The sequence below is a fragment of the Olea europaea genome, unplaced genomic scaffold (genome assembly GCF_002742605.1).
Source record: "Olea europaea var. sylvestris unplaced genomic scaffold, O_europaea_v1 scaffold279, whole genome shotgun sequence".
In the NCBI taxonomy this organism is placed as follows: Eukaryota; Viridiplantae; Streptophyta; class Magnoliopsida; order Lamiales; family Oleaceae; genus Olea; species Olea europaea.
The window spans coordinates 328,657-345,737 of record NW_019246376.1 but is presented as its reverse complement, the minus strand read 5'-3'; the positions used below and the strand labels follow the sequence as shown (position 1 = coordinate 345,737).

General features: G+C 43.3%; 1 protein-coding gene across 1 annotated transcript; it reads left to right on the top strand.

Annotated features, from left to right (window-relative positions):
* The first annotated feature begins 3,870 nt into the window (after positions 1-3,870).
* On the top strand, positions 3,871-5,330 carry LOC111383924 (axoneme-associated protein mst101(2)-like). Its single transcript, XM_023008120.1, has 3 exons — positions 3,871-3,883; positions 3,962-4,596; positions 4,707-5,330. Exons 1-3 carry the CDS (start codon positions 3,871-3,873, stop codon positions 5,328-5,330), a joined length of 1,272 nt encoding a protein of 423 aa, XP_022863888.1.
* Positions 5,331-17,081: the final 11,751 nt, after the last annotated feature.

The window sequence follows — 17,081 nt, the reverse complement described above, 5'->3', positions numbered from 1 at the left end:
GCAAAAAATATCAACAAATAAAAATATTACTAATAAACAAATTCAAAGAAAAAAATTAGTCTCCATGCTTGGAAGTCTCAATCTTCTATAATACGGAGGCTTGATCTCCATAATAAATATGGAAAGATTCCTTTGATATTTTTTTTTTATTTAAATGATATTTTATTTATAGATCATCTATTTAACATATAAGTTAATATTTAATTTTAAAAATTAAATATATTTAAATATTTACTCCAAATTTTTAAGTTAATATATTGTTAAGTTACAAGTAATTTTTACAATTATAATTTTTTTTTTACTTTTAAATAACTTTAAGCGAATTTTTTTTTACATATATTTATGAAATTCACACTTTTGCTCTTGAATTAACCCCCTCAATTAATTATTATTTAAACGGTTCGTAAACATTTTGATTGATATTAATTTTTGGTCTTCCAAATGGTTACTATATACCTTTTACGTACATATATAAAAATAATGTTTTTATTTATTAACAAATGAATATATTTATTTTTCGAGAAATGAATTTTTTTTATCATTTCATTTTTATCATGAAATGATTCTAATCTTTATATGTTAGGTTGTGCTTCAAAATTACATAATCTATCAAATATAATTATTAAAATTAATTTTTATAAAGTAATATGTTTTTACGATTTTTTTTTTTAGTAAAGTAATAATGGAGACTGATACTCGAGCCTCCATAATTGTTATGGAGGCTCAAGCATGAGCCTTCGTTACACGGAGGTATTATGTAAAAATTTAATTATTTTTTATTTTTTAGTACTATTATATTTCACCTTCCAAAAAACAAAAAAAAAAAAATCATAAAAACATATTATTTTATAAAAATTATATTTGATAGATTATGTAATTTTGAAGGACATTATAATATATTAAGATTAGAATTATTTCATAATAAAAATGAAATGGTAATAAAAACTCATTTCTCAAAAAATAAATATATTCAATTGTTAATATGTTTGGTCTTCATTTTTTAAAATTTATTTTTCGTTAAACATATTTTCAATCATATATTTATGGAATTCACACTTTTGATCTTGAATTAACCCCCTCAATAAATTATTATTTAAACGGTTCGTAAACATTTTGATTGATATTATTTTTTTGTCATCCAAATGGTTACTATATACCTTTTACGCACATATATAAAAATAATGTTTTTATTTAAACTTACTTATGTGCTCAAAAATAAACTTTCTAAAGATATATGAGTGATAGCGTGAGAAAATGGTGAAAGAAATATTATGCAGAAATAGAGAAGTATGGTTGTAGCGTGTGTTGACCCCAAAAAGTGCGCCAACAGATGCCGGTCCCACTCGCGCTTGCGTAGGCGAATGTCCAACACGCTAAGACACGTGAACGGTCTGAAACGAGCAGTTCAAAGGGGCGTGGGAGTAGCCCAACGACGCGGGATGGTGACGTTCGGAATCCGGCAGGTTGTTCGTAATCCGATTGTACAATAATTACCAACCGGTGCTCGTAGATGTATATGTAAAAGTGTATAAACTCGATTTGTGTATTGCAAGTAAATGAGAGAGAGTCGAGTAAATGTAGTTCTTTGTATTGATTCTTACATTAGCCTTTTGATATTACACAAGGGAAGTATTTATAGTAGTACATATGAAATGGGAGCCCTCGGATGAAGTGGCACGTGGCCTCATCTCTTTAGTTCGAACATCTTTTCCTAGGTATGGGGCTTGACTGGCTAGCTTGCGGCACATTTATTGCTTGTGTAGGGCCTCCATGCTAGTGACAAGACTTGACTTTTATGCTTATGACAAACGTTCCATCAATCATTCGAATAAGATCTGTGCAGGCGATCTCTTGGGAGAAGTGACCATGGAGGATGTTTCCTTGTGGTTCAGAGGCTCGCGCATCAGTTTCGGGGCTTCGGCCATTTGTCATGATACTTCCACTTGAGGGCCTCAACTGCTCTCAACAGGTTCCAGCAGCCTGGCTTCGGTTCGTAGGCCTCGGTCAATGGGCCTCGGACAAAAAGGAACCTCGATAGATGGACTTCGGCTCGAAACAGTTCGGATGTAGCCCACCTCGGCATTGTGTGCCACGTGGATCGCCGTGAGTGGGCCATGGGCCCAGGTGGGTAGGACTGGTGTGACAACACGCAACAATAGTCCCCCAAGTCCAAGTATAATCATTAATATAATGCGTGGACTTTAATGGAGTAAAAGTTGAAAGAATTTTTGAACCCCAAATAATAGTCCCCCAAGTCCAAGCATAGATATGTATATCATGGTTGGAGTTTGAGAAGTGTTGCTGTGGGTGAGCGATGAAGTAGGCGAGGTGTTTGAACTCTGAAGATGAGCCGAGGTGGTTGAGAAGCCGAACCCGCGAGGCTTTGATGCTAAAGGGCGAAGAGGAAGCCGAGTTAGATGAGGAACCGAACCTGCAAGGTTTGATTGCTGAATGGCGAAGAGGAAGCTGAGGTGGATGAGGAACAAAACATGCAAAGCTTGCCGAGGTCCAATGGTAATGATTGTGCGTTGGTTGCTGTGCCAATGATTTGATATTTTATGCTTGTTTTCGAGGAAAGGTAGCTGAACCGTTACGACTTCCAAGGCGCTGGTGCCGTCGAATTAAAAATGCAATTATGAGGACAGCTGTCGTTTCTAGAAGCAGACGCGTGGAGAGGTGCGTGGGAGGCACGCATAAATCTGAGGCGTAGGATTTAAAAACTGTTTGAATTCAACGCCTCGGATTGGATCTGAAATGGAGGGCTCGGATTGACTGAGATTTGATCTGACGGCTGGGGTTCATCTTGGACCTTTATAAAAGGCGAGAAAATCTCAATTTTCAGGATTTTTGAACACTTTGCACTCTGAAATTCTCTCAAATCTCCAATTTTCCGGCGTCGAGGTTGTCTGTGATTGAATTCCGACCAATCTCCGTTCGTGTCGAACTCGTTTAGGTATTGTTTGCATAAAAAACCCTCGTTACTGTCTTTGTACTGACAAAATAGAGTTCACTTCGGGTAGGGAGCTTGTTACAGTGGCCTCTTTAGACCATGGGGTAGGTCATGGGGGGATGTCCGAGGTGGATAGGTATGCCATGGCCGAGGAGGCTGTGGATTATACCCAGGAGTGGGGAGCTTCTAGAGTGCCCTCGAATATGACGAGGAAGAGGTTGGGGGAACTTAGGGAGAGGTACAGTGTGCCCCATAACATAGAGATGTTAGTCCCCGAGCCGAACGAGCGGGCCTGCTATCCGAGGCCCGGCTGCGTGGCCGTGAGTGAATACCTGTTTAAGGCAGGTATGCGTCTTCCTCTGCACCCCTTCTTTAGGGCGGTGCTTAGGAAATTCATGCTGTCGCTGACCCTTGTCCTGCCGAATGGGTGGAGCCAGTTGGTCGGCTCGTACTTCCTGTGGAAGGAAGTGTCACTTGGGGAGGACATGCCTCTTCATGTCTTCATGACCCTGTTCCAACCCCGGGTAATTGGGAAGGAGTCAAGGGGGTGGTACTACCTCACGCCTTGGGGGGCTCACGCACCTTTTGTGGTGGGACTTCCTTCCTCTATCAAGGGGTGGAAGGAGTCCTGGTTCTGGGTGCGAGGTAAATGGCAGGCAGTAGAGGGTGACAAAGCCCTGTCATGCACAGTGCCGACCCAGTACTACGAAGCTCGTGAGTCTCCCGACCTCTGCTTGTATTTTGAAGTCAGAATATGAATTCGTCTAACTGTTGGAGGTTCCTTTGCAGATAGTAGTACGAGGTTCGAGCTCAGCAGGGAGGAATTCGAGGTGATAGAGGACATTTACAAGAGGCCTCTGAAGCTTTGGCACTTCGATCACCTGATTGATAGAAGCAGATACTTTTTGGACTTCGAGCTGATGGCATCCAGAGGTATGAGGCCCCAACACTTGATCCCTTGTTTTTTATCCTTAATGTTTCTTATGCTGATGCTGATCTGACATTGTGCAGACAAATTTAAGAAGAGGGAGTACCCAGCTCCGGACATGGCCTCCATCTTGAAGGCCATTTCTACTGCGAAGGCGAGGCCCCTGAAGCCTGGGTCCAGTGGGGCAAAGGAAGTCCGAGGCAGGGTTGAGCGCCTGTCCAAGGACTGTACTCCCAGGGCCTCGGAGGAGGCAACTACTCAGAGGCCTGAGAAGCCTAAGGAGCCTCGAGACAAGGAGAAAGTCTCTGAGGAGACTAAGAAGAGGAAGTTGGTGCACATCTCCAGCTCAGCTGCCAAGTTTGGGACCTCAGTGTCCTATAGGGCTGAACAGACTGGAGAGCCGAAGCTTCTTGCTGCAGCCTCTAAAGCCATCAAAATGGAGATGGTAAGAGAGGTAGAGGCTGAAGAGGCCAGAGAAGAGACTGCAAGGCGAGCTGCAGAAGCCGCCGAAGAGGAGGCAGCAAAGGAGAAGCCGGTTCGGGAGAAGGGGAAGTCTCCAAACTTCCTAGCTGGGAGGGAGGAGGAGCTGGCCCCAACCTTGCTGGAGGCTCTCCCTGAGGAAATCAGAAGTGCCACCGAGAGCTTTTACAAGTTCTGGACAAAGAGGTGGCAGCTACATGCCTCGTCTTGTGATGCCACCGACCTCACAAGGGCACTGGTGAGCCAAAGCGCCCGGACCTTTGGCCTTGCGCTCGAATGCAGGGAGGCATTAAGAGAATTCCAGACAAGGACCCACGCCTCAGAGGGGAAAGCTGCTCCTTTGCATAGGAGGTTAAAGGTGCTAAGGCCGAGGCCGAAGAAGCCAAATCCCAGAAAGTTGAAGAAGCGGCGAAGCTAGAGTCTGCTTTGGCCCAAATTGAGGCCCTGAAGAAGGAAGTGTATGAGTTACGGTACGAGGTGGCCTCCTTGACAAAGAAGGTGGAGGTCTCCAATGAGCACCAAAAGGTGACTACTGAGGCCCTTGAGAAGGCGAACCTCTTCGTGGCCGGTGCTCGAGATGCTTATCAGTTTCTTGAAGGCCAGGCGAAGTGGTACATGAATGACACCTCTGTTGTCAGAGAAGAGGCCCGAACTGTAGGGGAAGAGGCGGTGAAGGAATACATCACCAATTTCCACACTACAGAGGAGTATAAAAGCTTCAGCGCGTACTGGAGGAACTTCGCCTATGCCGAAGTGCTGGAGAGGGTAGAGGAGCTCTATCCCAACTTGGACCTGGCTCAACTTAGGTCCGAATTTTTGGATGAGGTACCTCAGACCCCAGCTGAGGAGGTCCAGGGTGATGAAGAAGTTGATGCTGAGGCCCCTAGTGCTGAGGCAGAGAAAACAACTACTGATGCCCAAGTTGCTGAAGGCCCCAGTGCCGAGGCTCCTCCGTCATCTAGCCAGGCATAGACTAGGTTTTATTTTTTCAGTAATTTGGATGTAATGGCCAGAGGCCCTCCTTTGTAACTTGCTTTGAAATATCAATACAATGTCTTTCTTCTTTCATTGTTGCTTTTTGTCCAAGTTTTTCTACCTCGTTTAAACAAATTTACTGGAACTTGATAGAAGCATGAACTAAATAAATGAACATAACTTGAGTGACTGAACTGTACGAACCTCGGACTTAAGCAAATTAACCTAACTTAAGGAGATGAACAGTGTGAACCTCGGACTTAAGCAAATTAACATAACTTAAGGAGATGAACAGTGTGAACCTCGGATTGAAGCACATAAACAGTGCGAGCCTCGGATTTTAGGGTTGTGGCTTCTCCCATTGGCATTCAGCAAGGCCAAAGGGAGGCAGAGTTCAAGCGGGGTGGCCCAGAGGTGGGTCACGGGCCTTTCCTCCGAGGTGACGACGCATCCCAGACATGGTGGATGGTGCGGCCATGTTGAGGCTTCTCCCTTTGGCGTTCAGTAAGGCCAAAGGGAGGCATGTGCTAGCGCCTCGGAGTTCAAGCGAGGTGGCCTAGAGGTGGGTCCCGAGCCTCTCCTCCGAGGTGACGACGCATCCCAGACATGGTGGATGGTGCGGCCATATTGAGGCTTCTCCCCTTGGCGTTCAGCAGGGCCAAAGGGAGGCATGTGCTAGCGCCTCGGAGTTCAAGCGAGGTGGCCCGGAGGTGGGTCCCGAGCCTCTCCTCCGAGGTGACGACGCATCCCAGACGGTTTAATCAATGCATTTTATTGAGCCATAGAAATATTACAAAGGCTGGGAAAGTCATCCAGCATGATACAATTCATTGATAAAAGATTCTGAGGTGTTCAATGTTCCATGGACGGGGTTGTGCCTTGCAGTCCATGTCTTCAATCCAGTAGGCTCCAGGTCGGATTTCTTCTCTGATCTTGTATGGACCTTCCCAGCTCAGCCCCAGGGAATCGAAACCAGGTTCTTTTGAAGATGGGAAGACCCTCCTGAGCACAAGATCGTTGATTTGGAATGACTTCTTCTTGACTTTGGAGTTGAAGTATCTGTTCATCTTTCTTTGATAGGTGCCTAGTCTCAGCTGGGAGTCATCCCTTCTCTCCTCAATGAAATCGAGGTCGAGCCTCCGGAGCTCGTCGTTGATCACTTCGCTGAAGTGCAGATGACGTGGAGATGGGAGTCCGACCTCCACGGGGCTCATTGCCTCAGTCCCAAAAGCCATGAGAAAAGGGGTCTCCCCCGTTGGGGTCCTAGTGTTGGTTCGGATTGCCCAAAGTACTTGGGGCAGCTCATCAACCCAAGCTCCCTTGGATACATCAAGCTTCCTTTTCAGGATGTGCTTGATTGTCTTGTTTACGGCTTCAACTTGGCCATTAGCTTGTGGGTGGTGAGGTGTAGAGAAGTGCTTCTTTATGCCAAGGTCTTCACACAGTTCTCTAACCTTCTTGTTATCGAATTGCCTGCCATTGTCTGAGACGATCGAGTAGGGAATTCCGAACCGGCAAATAATTTTCTTCCATAGGAACTTGGAGGTGTTTGCTTCTGTGATTTTTGCCAGTGGTTCAGCTTCGACCCACTTTGTGAAGTAATCAATGGCCACTATTGCAAAACTTGCACCTCCTCTTCCCTTAGGTAAAGGGCCTATGAGATCCACATCCCACTTTGAGAAAGGCCAGGGGCTGGAGACTGCAGTCAAATCCTGTGATGGTCGTCTTTGAACGGGAGAGAATCGTTGGCACTTGTCATATTTTCGCACAAATTCGAGAGCATCCCGTTTCAGAGTAGGCCAGTAGTACCCTTGCCTCAATATTTTTTGTGCCAGAGATAGGCCTCCAGAGTGGTTGCCGCACACTCCCTCGTGGACTTCTCTTAGTATGTAGGTAGCCTCTTCTCCTCCGACACATCGTAAGAGTGGAGAGGAGAAACTTCTCTTGTAGAGAATGTCATCGATGAAGAGGAAGTGGGCTGACCTCCTTCTCAGCTTATAAGCCTCATTCTTGTTGGTGGGCAGCGCCTGGTCTTTCAGATATGCTATAATTGGTTGCATCCAGGTGGGAGTTCCACCGACCCACATGACATTAGGGGCCTTGGTAGAAGGCAGTAGGAGGTGTTCAATAGGCACTACAGTGAGTAGCTCTAAGTCTTTGCTACTAGCCAGCTTCGAGAATGCATCCGCATGAGCATTTTCGATGCGGGGAATCTGGGTTAACTCGAACTTTTCAAAGGATGGGATGAGGTCCATCACCATTTTCAGATAGGAGGCCATTGTTTTGTCTTTGGCTGAGAAATTGCCATTGACTTGGCTAACAACCAGCTGGGAGTCACTACTGACGAGTAGCTTCTTTACTTGCATTTCCTTGGCCAGTCTGAGGCCCGCAAGGAGTGCTTCATACTCTGCAACATTGTTGGTGGCTTTGAATCCGAACCTCACGGCCGAGGTGAGTTTGTGACCCTTGGGGCTGATGAGGACAACCCCGACACCTGAGCCGACTTCCCCAGCTGAGCCATCAACGAAGAGGCTCCACGTGGGGGGTTCGACGGACTCCATGATTTCATCCACCTCGGGTAGGTTGACGAATTCAGCAACAAAGTTAGCTAAAGCTTGCCCTTTGATGACTGTCCTAACTTTGAACACAATGTCAAATTCACTTAGTTCCACTGCCCATTTCAACAATCTTCCCGAGGCATCGGACTTTTGGAGAACTTGCCTTAGGGGAAAATTTGTAAGTACATGGATGGTATGAGCTTGGAAGTAGGGTCTCAACTTCCTAGAGGCCGTGATTAAAGCCAAAGCAAGCTTCTCCATATCGGGGTATCGGGTCTCCGGTGATAGGAGCGCTTTACTCGTATAGTGGACGGGAAGTTGGGTGGACCCTTCTTCTCGAATCAGAACCGAACTGATGGCGTCATTGGAGACGGCAAGATATAGTTGCAAGATGTCGCCGGGCTTCGGCTTGGAGAGGAGGGGGGCCTGCCCCAAATGCCTTTTCAATCCTTGGAAGGCCTCTTCACATTCCTCAGTCCATTGGAATTTCTTCCCAGCCTTGAGCACTTTGAAAAATGGGAGGCACTTGTCAGTTGCTTTGGAGACAAAGCGACTAAGTGCTGCCACTCGTCCAGTTAAGCTTTGCATCTCCTTTGGCTTTTGAGGGGACCTCATCTGGCACAGAGCCTCAATCTTCTCGGGATTTGCTTCAATTCCTCGCTGGTTGACCATGTACCCCAAGAACTTGCCGGAAGCCACCCCAAAGGCACATTTCAAGGGGTTGAGCCTCATCCTGTACCTTCTCAGGATTTGGAAGGTGTCGTTGAGGTGCCCTACGTGGTTTTCTGCCTCTAAGCTCTTCACCAGCATGTCATCCACGTAGACCTCCATTGTCTTGCCAATGAGGTCGGTAAACATTTTGTTCACGAGTCTTTGGTAGGTTGCTCCGGCGTTTTTCAACCCGAAAGGCATCATTCTATAGTAATAGAGGCCTCGGTCCGTGATGAAAGAGGTGTGCTCTTCATCGGCCGGGTGCATGGTGATTTGGTTGTAGCCGGAGTATGCATCCATGAAGCTCAACAACTCGTGCCCAGCCGTGGAGTCCACCAATTGGTCAATCCTTGGAAGCGGAAAGCTGTCTTTCGGGCAAGCTCTATTAAGGTTGGTAAAGTCGATGCATACCCTCCATTTGCCATTGTGTTTCTTAACCAAGACAAGGTTGGAGACCCACCTCGGATAGGTGGCCTCCCTAATGAAGCCATTTTGGATGAGCTTCTGAACCTCTTCCTTTAGGGCCTCATACCTCTCAGGGTTGAGGGCTCTCCTTTTTTGTCTGTGCGGGGCAACATTAGGATCAATTTTCAAGTGGTGGCAGCTGATCTTGGGGTCTATGCCCACCATGTCCTCGTGCCTCCAAGCAAAGACGTCAATGTTTTTGCCTAGGAAGTCCTTAATCTTTTCTCTCAAAATGTTGGACAGGCCTCTGCCTACTTTCAACACCTTGGATGGATCTCGAGGGTCGGCTGAGAAGCTCTCAAGTTCCTCTACAGGGGATGCTTGAGGCTCATGTTCCATTATTCGGGGGTCGATCTCATCAACGATCAGCACCTCCTGAATAAACGGTGCGTCAATTATATCAACATCTTCCTGGTCAGTGGGAGCGTCACTTGGGATATCCACCATGACCACATCAGCCATGATCACGTGGACGTCCCAGGGCTCTACCTTTTTAATGGAGCTCAGATAGCACTCTCTCGAACCTCTCTGGTCGCCTCTCACCGTTGCCACCCCATTTTCTGTTGGGAATTTCATGCATAGGTGGTGGATGGAGGTGACTGCTCCCAATTCCTTTAGGGCCGGTCTGCCCAAGACTCCGTGGTAAGCCGACCGACTGTCAACTACGAGGAATTCCATGAAGTTCATCGCAGTTTGAGGAGATTTTCCCATCTCCACTGCCAGTGTTATCTTTCCTCTCGGAGTGATGCTATCTCCGGTAAATCCGTACAATGGAGTGGTGGTGGGCGTCAACTGATGGTCCAATATCATCTTGTCAAAGGCGGACCCGAATAGAATGTTGACAGAGCTGTGGTTGTCGACTAGCATTCGTTTGAGCCCATTTCGGGCTATGACAGCCCTCACCACCAGTGCATCGCAGTGGGGGTAATGGACTCTTTCGGCGTCTTCCTGGGTGAAGACAATTGGTGGTACTTGGTTTTTTCGAGAGCTACTGTCCACAATGTAGCTCGTCAGAGGGGGTGCTTAGCCTCCCTAGCATAATTTCTTTTGGCGTTCCGCGTTTCACCGCCAACATAAGGGCCTCCAAATATGGTATCTATCTCGTGGATAGGGGCCTCATCTTGAGCTTGCCTATTTCTTCGGTGTCTACGCCCTTCCCTGGGCCTCTCTGTGTCTTGCTCTCTTCGCCTTGGGGATACATCCCTTTGACGAGGAGCGGCCGCCTCACGCCTATGTCGGTTGTCCTGCCTGGGCGGGGGCCTGTTCGCCTGGGGTGAGTTATGTCTTTCTCTGACGGGTTCCTGCCGGGAGCGGTGTGCATAGTCTCTGCAATCCGCGATATCGTGCCCGTAGGACCTGTGGTGCAAACAGTATCCAGGGAGGTTCGGATTGGACCTATTTCTAGGTGCAAAACCTCGACCTCGGCCTCTACCTCTACGGGGTCCCTGCTGGGCCTCCATCTGATGTGGGTCAGCAGTTGGGTTGACATCCTCATATGCCAAGGTTGGAACCGCGTTCAGAGTTGTGGTGGCTAGGGCTTGGCCGGAGTTCTCATTTCCGGCTCGGTTCATCTGGTAGTCCATGAGGTGAGAGGTCGGTCCCCTACCTCGCTGTCTTTGAGGAGGCGGGAGGCCTCTGCTTGCCTTGTTCCTGTGCTCAATCAATTCTTCATTAATTATCTCCCTTCTCATCATCTCTAGTAGGGCGTCATAGGTGGTGGGGTCTTGATTCTGCACATCCCTTTAGAATACGGTATTCATGTTCAAGCCTCCTCTCAATGCAGATAGTGCCTCTCTGTCGGCGACCCGTACGCAGTAGGTCATCTCGTCGGTGAAGCAAGATAGGAAGCTCTTCAGGGACTCGCCATGTGCCTGTCTCATGTCTTGCAGACGCTGGATGGGGGCCTCTTTCCTTGCTTACTGCGAACCTCTTCAAGAAGGTAGTTTTGAACTCGGTCCAACTTCGAATACTCCCTGATGGTAGCCTACTATACCAGATTTCAGCCGCTCCACTAAGGGTTAAATGGAATGCTCTGCACTTTACGGCTGGGGTGGCGCCCCTTAGGCTCATGTGAGTTTTGTAAGCGTTGAGGTGCTTTTCTGGGTCACCTCTCCCATCATACTTTGGTATTTTTGGCATGACATAGTGGCTCGGGACCTGGGCATTTCTTAGTTCTGTTGAGAATAGCAGGTTCTCATCATCATCATCCAAGTCACAGGACCTCTGCTGCTCATCAGAATCGTAGTCTTCGGCCTCGTACCTCGGTTGTTGGTGAGAGGGTCCGGGCCGGTTCCTAGCCTCTTCCTCCCTCCTTTGCGGCCTACTTCTAGGCGAGACAGCGCGGGGGCATTTTCATGCCTTCTCTCCGGCTGCTGGGGCATCGGAGGTGGAGGCTGTGGCCTCGTCCGAGGCTGCTGAGCCTGCTGTTGACTGGGCCTTGGTTCGGCAGGGCTGATTCTGTCAAAAATACTTCCTGCCCTCCTATGTCTTGGGTCTTGCTCATATGGAGGTGGAAAGTTATCTTGGTTTATTTGGACCTCGGTGGGTCGGCTAGATGCATAGTTGGAGGAAATGTCGACTCCCACTTCCCTCTCGAATGGGCTTTCACTTCGGCCATAGTCTGGCGAGGCAGCCCTATGACTTTGGACCTCGTCCTCTTGCTGATAGTGCCCGTGGAGGGCATATGGAGGAATGGGGAAGCCTCCCTAGCCTTGGTTGGCTATATCCCTCATGTTGGCTGCCATGGTAGCCATTTCTCTTGATAGTCGTGCTGTCGCACGCATTCCACCTCTCCTTTGGTGGTGGTGGAGCCTCGTCCGAGCTGCTGGGGCAGCAGGCTGGGGAGGCACATTCGTGCTTTCTCTTACCCTCCTTGGGGGAGTATCTTCGTTAGAGCTCATTTTTCTTTTGTCAAACTTAGATTTCTCTAAGTGATAGGGGTTCCTCCTATTCTTTTCCAAGAACAAATCCTTTTTCAAGGGGGGTTGCCCAAATATTTTTTCAGCAAGCTTCTACCACAAGGTTGCTCGTGGTTATGGTATGGTTTCCCACAAACGGCGCCAATCTGTTGACCCCAAAAAGCGCGCCAACGGATGCCGGTCCCACCCGCGCTTGCGTGGGCGAATGTCCAACACGCTATGACACGTGGACGGTCTGAAACGAGAGTTTAAAGGGGCGTAGGAGTAGCCCAACGACGCGGGACGGTGACGTTCGGAATCCGACGGGTTGTTCGTAATCCGATTGTACAATAATTATCAACCGGTGCTCGTAGATGTATATGTAAAAGTGTATAAACTCGATTTGTGTATTGCAAGTAAATGAGAGAGAGTCGAGTAAATGTAGTTCTTTGTATTAATTCTTGCATTAGCCTTTTGATATTACACAAGGGAAGTATTTATAGTAGTACATATGAAATGGGAGCCCTCGGATGAAGTGGCACGTGGCCTCATCTCTTTAGTTCGAACATCTTTTCCTAGGTATGGGGCTTGACTGGCTAGCTTGCGGCGCATTTATTGCTTGTGTAGGGCCTCCATGCTAGTGACAAGACTTGACCTTTATACTTATGACAAACGTTCCATCAATTATTCAAATAAAATCTGTGCAGGCGATCTCTTGGGAGAAGTGACCATGGAGGATGTTTCCTTGTGGTTCAGAGACTCGCGCATCAATTTCGGGGCTTCAGCCATTTGTCATGATACTTCCACTTGAGGGCCTCAGCTGCTCTCAACAGGTTCCAGCAGCCTGGCTTCGGTTCGTAGGTCTCGGTCAATGGGCCTCGGACAAAAAGGAGCCTTGGTAGATGGACTTCGGCTCGAAACAGTTCGGATGTAGCCCACCTCGACATTGTGTGCCAAGTGGATCGCCGTGAGTGGGCCATGGGCACGTGGATCGCCGTGAGTGGGCCATGGGCCCAGGTGGGTAGGACAGGTGTGACAACACGCAACAGCGTGTAAAAATGGAGAAAGAGTAAACCTCCATTATTTTATTTATTTTTATTTTAAGAATATTAAAAAAATTAAGTTGATTAAATGAAATCAGATTATTGTACTGCAAGCCAATGAAGGAAAAAGAAAGTGAAAAAATGTACGTTAGAGCCTCCGTAATTACGGAGGCTCATGCTTCAGCCTCCCATGGAAGCCTCCAGAATTCTAGAGGCTCAAGCATGAGCCTTTGTAATTCTGGAGGCCTCAACATGAGCCTCCATTAAACGGAGGCTCATGCTTGAACCTCCATAACATTACTTTATTAAAAAAAAAAAATTCATAAAAACATATTACTTTATAAAAATTAATTTTAAAAATTATATTTGATAGATTATATAATTTTGAAGCACAATCTAACATATTAAGATTAGAATCATTTCACGATAAAAATGAAATGGTAATAAAAACTTATTTTTCAAAAAATAAATATATTCATTTGTTAACATGTTTGGTCTTTATTAATATATTTATTTTTCGAGAAATGAATTTTTATTACCATTTCATTTTTATCATGAAATGATTCTAATCTTAATATGTTAGATTGCGCTTCAAAATTACATAATCCATCAAATATAATTTTTGAAATTAATTTTTATAAAGTAATATATTTTTATGATTTTTTTTGAAAGGTGAAATATAATAATACTAAAAAATATAAAATAATTAAATTTTTATTAATTTTAAAAAATAAAATGTTATGAATGCTCAACATGGAGGCCTCCGTTATTACGAAGGCTCAAGCATGAGCCTCCGTAATTCTGGAGGCCTCAACACGAGCCTCCATAACATTACTTTACTAAAAAAAAAAAATTCATAAAAACATATTACTTTATAAAAATTAATTTTAAAAATTATATTTGATAGATTATGTAATTTTGAAGCACAATCTAACATATTAAGATTAGAATTATTTTACGATCAAAATGAAATGATAATAAAAAATTATTTTCCGAAATATAAATATATTCATTTTTTAACATGTTTGATCTTCATTTTTTAAAATTTATTTTTTTTCAAACATATATTTATAGAATTCACACTTTTGCTCTTGAATTAGTGTGGAGAAATAGAGAGGTATGACTGTAGCGTATAAAAATGGAGAAAGAATAAATATGGCTCTATGACATAATCCTCCATGTCGCGTAAATTGAGGAAAAGCAACAAAATCACTATATCAAACATGTAAGATAAATGACGTCATTGCTTTCTCTCATTAAAAAAAAAAAAAAAAAGTTACAATGAGACAAAATGAAAGAATCTACTGTTCTTTCTACAGTAGCGAAACATTGCTTCCCTTTTTATATAGTAGTGATAAGTTTTACAGTAAAGAAATAAAAAATTTAGACATTTTTTTTTAAAATTAAAAAAGTTAATAGGATTTTTGTGAAATAAACTGTTTTTTTGCGTGTACTTATTTGTCAAATTATTCCAATCTTAAATCAACTTTGCAGTTAGAGAGCATAAGCGAATTTTTTTATGGGTTAAAGTGCTTGTACACAGCATGGTGTACAACCCCCTCACACATGAGGGGGCCCACCATTAATAAAAAATTGACGGGCAGCTGTACACCATGCTGTATAACATGGTGTACAACAAGCACGATTGTTTTTCTATTGGTATGCTTCGTATGCCTTACAGATCCTCATGAAGGCCCATGGAACTTCGGAAGTTTCAACATAACTAGCCTGAGTTTTTCATTACCAGTTCAGAGACATAAAAAGTTTGGAAACAGTAATTTAGATAAATAACCCTAGCGGACAAAATTACCATTATATTTTTCGGTTGTACTACAAGTATACAAATATTTACATTTACAAGAGATGTGATGAGATATAATTGGATCAAAAAAATTTTAAAAAATAAAAATTTCCATTTTCTTATTGACATCTTATTTATATGTAAACAATTATATAACTTTATTATATATAAATAACATTATTCAATACGTTTTGCAAATTATCACTTTAGCATAACTTGTGGCACTCTTTGGAGAGTAACAACTGGCCTTATTTTTATATGACGAAGGAAAATAGTATCGAGTGGGGTTTATGCTTGACCTATGGAAAAAACTAACCTCATTAGGAGACGTGGAGTACGTAAAAAGAATAAAATAAAGCCCTTGTTTGAGCCTCATATTTCAATCAAAATGCATTCTTTAACAGTGATTTGACCTCATTTTAACCATATATTTTTCAATAAAATAATATTAGTTGTACATTTATAATTTTTTTTTATTTTTTAATCACACATTTTTTATCAATACACTATTTTAAAATGCATTTTTTTGATAAAAATGGGGCTCAAACAAGGGCAAAATAAATTTATGAACACATAAATATATATTTCCTCTGGTTATTATTTTTAGTAATCTCTAAATCCTAAGTCATTGTAAATTTAGAAAAATAAAGTGAAAAGGTAGTAAAAGAACACAAATAAAGACTTTCCCTTCTATTAAAATCAATGCGATTACTCTCAACTATCAATTATTGAAGAATTTGTTGTTGATGTGTATTAAAGCATATCGAGAGTTGAAGAAATCAGGAATGAAACATGGAGTGAAACCATTTCAGTTGTTAGTTGTTACCATAAAGAAGAAGCCACAATAGAAAAGAAAATTGAAAGATTTATAAAATTCGAGTGTTCAATTTTTTTTTTTTATTTTTTTTTTTTTATTTTTTAATTGGATTGTCTTTCATTTTCAAGACTCTATCGGCATTTTTACTTTTGAGATAAATTTACTAACAGAGTTGTAATGTGCAGTTGGGCTCATTTCTTCTCTTTCTTTCTTTTCGATCTCTGCAACTTTCTTTTCTTTTCTTTAATGGATGAAAAACTCTCTCTCCCCGTGCTTATAGGGAGTGGGGTTGGGGGTCGACATCAGATTAGGGTCTATTTTGGGTTTTTTGAAAGATTAAAATTAGGAGACGTAATAATCTATCAAATGTATTTGTCAAACACATTGGTACGTACAAGAACGGCCTCATATATATTTTGAACTATGAAGATTATATGTGTCCCACTCTTACATACAATTTAATAATTTTTTGGTTCTCTCATTGACGATTTCCTTAAATAATACTGTAATGTTATTTAGCTTTAATGAAGTTGCAATCCCAGTTCAGGTAGTGCCAATGTGACATTAATTGATAGGTAGAATTAAATAACTCATTTAATTTTACCTATCATTTGACCCATCAACTAGTGGCACTTAAAGTGGGTTACTCAACATTATTCTAAACAATGAAGGGATAAGATCAATTAGTCAATATATAATTAAATATCCATTAAGAGCCAAGATTATCGCCATTAATGGGCATGCTCAACTAAATAATACAAGAATTAACCTGCTTGAACAAGCCCAAAAACAGGGCTAAATCCAAGTGTCGAGGTGGCAACACCTCGGCCCTTGGATCTGGGGAAAAAAAAAAGATGTGAAATCGAGGGCTGCGGCCCTTGGATCTGGGAAAAAAAAAAGATGTGAAATCGAGGGCTCCCCCTGTTTTTGAGCCTGGCTCAGTAGCACGACTGATAATACAAATGGCTTGTGCAGACCCAAACCTACTCCCAGGAAAAAAGAAAGGGCAATTCATTACCATTAATTAAATTAGAAGACTTATCCTTTAGACCAATAATAATTTCATGTTTAAACAAGTTATTTATATTACAATAATGCTCCTTGAACAAGGCTATTGACAAGTCCTCCTCCCCCTTCTTCTTCTTCTTCTTCTTTTTTTTTTTTTTTCCAAACAGTTCAATCATGTGTTGACATGTGTTTCTCTTATTTTTTAACCTCTCATTGAAATAGATTGTTTTAAAGTATGTTAAGTCAATTATTCATATGTTAGACACATTATTCACTTAAGTTTTCACCATTTCAATTTTTTACGCAACTTATTTGAGTGTTTCGTGACGTTATTAAGGCATCTAACCACTTAACTCATCTATTGTTTTCTAAACCTACGATAAAGTCGAGTGGCAAAGCAAAATTAAGAATTCTTTATGCATTTAAAGAATTTTAAGACTCTATCATC

Excerpts from the sequence above, each read along its gene's own strand:
- LOC111383924 (XM_023008120.1), top strand. Across the intron at positions 4,597-4,706 it reads CCGACCTCACAAGGGCACTG|GAGGTTAAAGGTGCTAAGGC; the intron begins GTGAGCCAAAGC and ends TCCTTTGCATAG.